At 36.4% G+C, this 5,907-nt stretch overlaps 1 protein-coding gene across 1 annotated transcript; it reads right to left on the reverse strand.

Annotated features, from left to right (window-relative positions):
* Positions 1–1,319: 1,319 nt before the first annotated feature.
* On the reverse strand, positions 1,320–4,965 carry LOC103974998 (lysM domain-containing GPI-anchored protein LYP6). The gene is made up of 5 exons (XM_009389909.3): positions 4,063–4,965; positions 2,209–2,326; positions 1,960–2,121; positions 1,847–1,878; positions 1,320–1,745 (listed from the first exon to the last, which is right to left on the reverse strand). The coding sequence occupies exons 1-5, from the start codon at positions 4,712–4,714 to the stop codon at positions 1,483–1,485; spliced, it is 1,227 nt and encodes a 408-aa protein (XP_009388184.2). The 5' UTR covers positions 4,715–4,965; the 3' UTR covers positions 1,320–1,482.
* Between the last annotated feature and the right edge of the window lie 942 nt (positions 4,966–5,907).

Here is a 5,907-nt window from a genome sequence, read left to right on the forward strand (position 1 = left end):
TTGAAACTAATATCTTTGGAAATTAAATATTATGTTTTATGTTTGAAAGATCATATATTATAGTTATTTATTTATTAAGGTATTAATGAAAAAGTATAAGGCGAAAAATAAAAATCTATGTTTGATTTTTATTAACATAGCGAAAGCAATTCCTAAAGATTTATTATAGTATATTTAAAAATATATATATCCACTAATTATATTGATATTATATATATATATATATTTATTTATTTATATATATATAGCTATTAACATTAGAGTTATATGGAGTATATCTAGTAAGTTTTTTACTAGTATAGGATTACACTAAGAATTCTTAAAGTCTTACTGTTTCATATTGATAATGGATAAATTTACAAGTCTCTACTGTTTCATATTGGTAATGGATAAATTTATAAGTCATAGTGTATGTATGTTATTTGCTAATAATATTATATTAATTAATAATAATTAAAAAAATTAATTATAAACTTAAGTTATGAAGATAAACCTTAGAAACTAAAGATCTTAAATTAAGTATGATCAAAATTTAATATATAAAATATAATCTTAATGATTCCGAAGATAGATAGGAGAATACAATTAAGTTGGATAGATAAAAAATTCTTTTAAATAAAAACTTTTGATATCTTTAATCAATTATATAACAAGATGAATAGATCAATAAATATATTATTTATAAAATAAAAATAAGATATTTAACATAACGAAGGACATAAAAAATCTTGTGTGATCTTTGAGTTTAATTTTTTTTTTTATATAAAACAATTATAAAACCAATAATACTTTATGGATCTAAATGTTAGACAAAAAAATAATACGTACAAAAAATTTGTATTATAAAAATAAGAATGTTAAGATGGGTGTATAATGTTGAAAAAATAAAAAAATACTTCTATTTGTGAACAATTAAACATCATTTCGAATAAGATAAAAATCATTTAAGATAATATAAACATAATATTAAAAGATTCTAAATACGATGATAAAAAAAGATAAAATGATTAATATTAATGATAAAAAAAAAGTAAAAAAAATACATCAAAAGATTTTAATAAAAATTATAAATAAAAATTTAAATATTTTAAATTTAGCTAAATATATTACAAAATGCATGTGACCGATACCAAATAGTTAAGACTCACTATTTTGTTATTGTTGTTATATCAAAAAAACAACAACTCTTCTTCATATTTACTAGACGGAATACAATGACAATATCAGCCTCTTCTAGTCTTTTTCTGCAACCTGATCTTTCTAATCCACAAGATTTCAGACTGTAACCTTTGACTATAAATACTCGTTACAATAAGAGATGGAAAAATTAGGCAGTAGACAGCTTGAGAAGAATGGTACAACCATCTGTTCCAGCTACATGCAAAAAATTAGGTCTTGGAAAGTTAAGATAAATCATACAAGCTCGCCAGTGGACCAAGACACGGCAGTACTGACATATTAAATTAAAAAAAAAACAACAATTTAATATAGGAAGTTGAAATGAACCAAAGAAAAGGCAAACAAACATAAAATACAGCAGAATGGACTAACGATAGAAGCCTCAGATGTGCTTCCAGCAGGACCAGAGGCAGGAGCAATACCAGGGAGGCCAAATGTTCCAGGCACGGAAGACCTTGGATTTGTAACTGTACCACCAGCTTGGGCTGGCGATGGTGATGGAACAAGAAACGAATCATGCAGTACTGTTGTCGGTGGGGGTATGACTGGAGGAAACTGATGTTTTCCTGAGCAAATAAAACCAATCGCAATATTATGCTGCATCAGCACTTCGAAATCAAATGTAAAATAGTGTATAAACTTTAAAAACGGAAGTAAAAAAGATTACCTGGACACTGAGGTTGAAGAGATGTGGTTAACCTGCTCGATTAATCAAAAGTCACAACACACATCTTGAAAAAAGAAGATTAGCAAGATTAAAGAATAGCAGAAGCTGCTTACCTAGTGACAATAGACCCATTTACAAAGCCACCATAATTACAAGAAGTGACACTACAACCAGCACTAGTTTGTTGGGAAGTGAAATTTCCAAGCATAAGATTGCTGTTACTACACTGCATGCTCGAACATGATACTGCTAGGGAGGCTGGTGTGCAGTACAAACTGCAACAATTTACAGTTAGCTGGAAGTGAATCAAAATTAAGAAACATAAAATGCATTAATGGGTAACAAAGCGAGTTAATGATTACTTGAGATTTCCTGGCCCACAACTGCATTGGACACAGTGACTAGCAGTAATGGCATAAGTCCCATTAGCCACAATCATACCATAATCCGAGGCGCTATTGGGAAACATTGAAGCACATGCTATACAAAGGGGAAAACAAGTCACAAGCTTTAGCACACTAAAAAGAGTAATAAAAACATCTTCTGAAAATGTTTGATGTAAGGGCAACCACATTGAGTATAAATTTACAATTGGGAACTCGTAAAATTTCTTGGAGATCTTTGATTAGTAAAATCAAATATCACTGGGTTGTCAGACAGATATGACATGTTTGATTTTTCTAATTTGGAATTGTTAAAAAAATAGACCACAATCATAGGTTATACTACCAATAAAAACATTTTAAATAACCAAAGATACATAATATTTGTGTTATGTATGATGCGAATTATCACATGTAATATGTCATCTAGCATGCCGAAATCTCGGTCTGTGTTAACTTTGGTTAACAAAGTTGTATCATATTGTTTATACCCTTGCTTGTTAAATTGGATCTACTAAGTTTTTATATTTTTGTGATATCCTGTTTTTACAACTTTTTTCCTGCATAACAATGTATTATGGAACTCACATTACACAATGTCAATGTTGTCAAAAACACTAGGCACTAAAAGGCGTCGAGGTCTCAAATCACCTGAGGTGCCACACACTCGCCCAAGCAAAGCAAGGCTTTTACTTTTTATTCATTTATTGACCAAAACTTTTGGATTATAATTCTTACACAGGTGTGTCCTTTGATGGTGCCCTTTTCCTTCTTGCACAACAATAAATAAGAGCAAGATTAATATCTTAAATATCAGTCCTAGCAAGCAAATAGGTATTTTACTACAATATGACCATTATTGATAATCTTGTTAAAATCATAAAATACTTCTGATGATGTCTAGTTGTGATAAGTCTACATTAGGAGGTTTTCCTTGACAACTATAACAGTAACAAAGCTGTGGCAGTCACCATTCCAAGTAATTCCAAGTACTTGCGGAAACACATAGAGATAAGTTGCCAACAGTGAATATTGAAAAATGAACACCAACAGGCAATAGATTATCCCATGAGAACTAGGTTTGATCATATTAATACTGCCCATAAACCAATTACATTTCGACCAACTTTCATGAACAGAAAAAACTCGATAGAGAAGACTGCTTTACCATTAACATTAATTGAGAAGCATAAACCAGTAGAGTCATTTTTCAAGATTCTGGATACATGTGGCAGGCATTTAATATCTACTTCATTAGCAACTTCAACAATTCCACCGGGAAATTCTGGTTATTAATTAACCAATCATATAGCATTCAAGAGTCGTCACCTAGAAGGTGGCGATCATCAACACAGCCCCACTGGATCAACTCTAACGAGGTATATAGATGGGTACTCGTAGTAGTTCATTTAACTTTCCACCAATAGCCTGTTTTTACTCACATTTATTCTAAGTCTTAATAGGACTCTAAGCATTGGACGATCCGGTTAGACACATTGCATGCCTCTCCTGTTTCTTTGGAGGTCAGGGCTCCGTGCTTCAAGTTGGCCTACGGTGTAGCCCTTATTGCAACATGGTGCTTGCTTGATCTAAGGACAAAGGGTCAGGTTGAATCTAGCAGCTCATATCAGCCCGATGACCAGAACGAGCATCATCATCAAGATACTAGAATGATCAACCAAGCAACCAACTTGAAAGCAACTCAATTGAAACTCAACTTAATCACACGCAGCAGATGATCCATAGAGGCACAAACAACAAAAATTAATAGGCTGGTTATAGCAACGATCTGCATCCCCCACTATAACAACAACAACAAAACAGAATTAGTACCTGGCAGCGGTACGGCAAGTATGTCCCCTGGCCGGATCGAAGGGCTCGCCATGGCGTTCACGGTCATAATGTCTGTCACAGTGGTGGCGTAGCGGGCGGCGATGGCCGGCACAGAGTCGCCCTGTTGGACGACGTAGGAGAGGTAAATGGCAGGGAGGAAGTTGTCGGTGGAGTTGAAACAGGTACAGGGGAGGGGGATGACGAGGGTGCTGCCGGCGTCGAGGTCGGCAGGGTCGGGGATGTCGTTGGCCTCCCGGATCTGGTCGGGGGACGTGAGGCCAGCGTAGACGGAGCCGGCGATCGATCCGAGAGTGTCGGCGGGGCGGACCGTGTAGCTGGTGGAGATGGAGCGGCGGATGCCGCCAGAGCAGGAGCAGGAGGCGGGGACGCGGAGGAAGAGGCCGGCGGGGAGGATGTGGTTCTCGGCGTCGGGGACGGCGATGTCGATGGCGTTGGCGGCGAGGAGGGCGACGGGGTCTGTCTGGAAGAGGGCGGCCACCTCGGCGACCTTGAGGTCGGCGTAGAGGGTGTAGCCCAGCAGCGCGGGGCAGGCGTCCGTCCCGGTGCACGGCTCGATGGTAGACTTCGCCATGGCGGCACCCGCCAGCAGCGAGAGCGAGATGAAGAGGAGCAATAGATGCTTCTCCTCCATCTCTTCTTCTTCTTCACCTTCTTACCTGTAGCGCTATAGGTTTCCCTGCTCCTTCTGGGAAGCCAGACCGTGGAAGCACAGTTTCTCTTCAGCAGCAGCGACGGATATAGAGAGAGAGAGAGAGAGAGAGATGGCCGGAATGAGAGCGACGAAATGTGGGCTTAGCGGGGAGTGGAAGAGAGGCAGAGAGGAAGAGGGAGACAGCTACAGAGTTGAGGGCTTTTCTGGGTGCAGCGCCAGATCCCATTTTCCACTGAAAATAAAAACGAAAACTACTTTTGGCGCTGTTTCTCCGGTGGTTTTTCTGCATAGTTTTGAATCATAATATGACATATATGTCCCCCTAAATTGCAAGATCCAAATTAGACACGATCAATATGAATATATTAAATTGAGTAAACAATATAATATAATAATAACATTTAAGATACTATGAATATATATATATATATATATATATACATAGGAGTGATATGTATATATATATGTAACTTTAGAGGGATGGATATGTAAAATTACTCATTATTTTTTAAGGATAATTCATGACAAAAGTACGAGTGATGGAAAGGGAAAGAGGAGTCGACAAAGCCGAGTGCAGGGATTTGGAGTTTTGTGAGACAGGTGGGGACGGGTTTGGCATCTCGGAGTTGTTCTCGTGATGCCTCCGATCCGCGGATCAACACCCGTTATTTGGATGCTAGACGGATCCGATCAAAATCCGACCCAATAGCATCTTCATGTTTGCTATGGTAATTAGAGAGGATCTCGGTCCTACGTGGACACACCAGCACAATTTCTGATTGTCATGACTTGATTGGTTGATGAGATAATTAATTCACTAATTCTATTGAGATGCTTTGATATCATAATGTGGATTCATAGTACTTACACTAAGTGAAGGTGGAATCATTGTAATCACTCATTCCCTAATAATTACTATATAACTACATTGAATCATTTTCTAAAACAAATATATTACTAAAAACAAAGGGGACCTTTTTGCACTGAACTTTAAGAAGCTATTTGTATAGAATAAAAATTGCAAAAAAAAAATAAATAAAATTGGGCAAAACCAATTGTTTCATGCATATTTACTAATATCAACTCAGTAATTGTTAGATTTAAATGGTTCCATTGTTATCTTGATTCCAATCCAAGGACTTAATAGATCATACTAATTTAGATCTAAGCTT

The sequence above is a fragment of the Musa acuminata genome, chromosome BXJ3-9 (assembly GCF_036884655.1).
Source record: "Musa acuminata AAA Group cultivar baxijiao chromosome BXJ3-9, Cavendish_Baxijiao_AAA, whole genome shotgun sequence".
Classification (NCBI taxonomy): Eukaryota; Viridiplantae; Streptophyta; class Magnoliopsida; order Zingiberales; family Musaceae; genus Musa; species Musa acuminata.

What these genes read in the sequence shown, in the direction of transcription:
- LOC103974998 (XM_009389909.3), bottom strand. Translation starts at nt 4,714, where the DNA reads ATGGAGGAGAAGCATCTATTGCTCCTCTTCATCTCGCTCTCGCTGCTG. An exon ending in ACTTGCCGTACCGCTGCCAG is followed by an intron (nt 2,327 to 4,062) that starts GTACTAATTCTG and finishes CCCTTTGTATAG; the next exon opens with CATGTGCTTCAATGTTTCCC. An exon ending in AATGGGTCTATTGTCACTAG is followed by an intron (nt 1,879 to 1,959) that starts GTAAGCAGCTTC and finishes TTAATCGAGCAG; the next exon opens with GTTAACCACATCTCTTCAAC.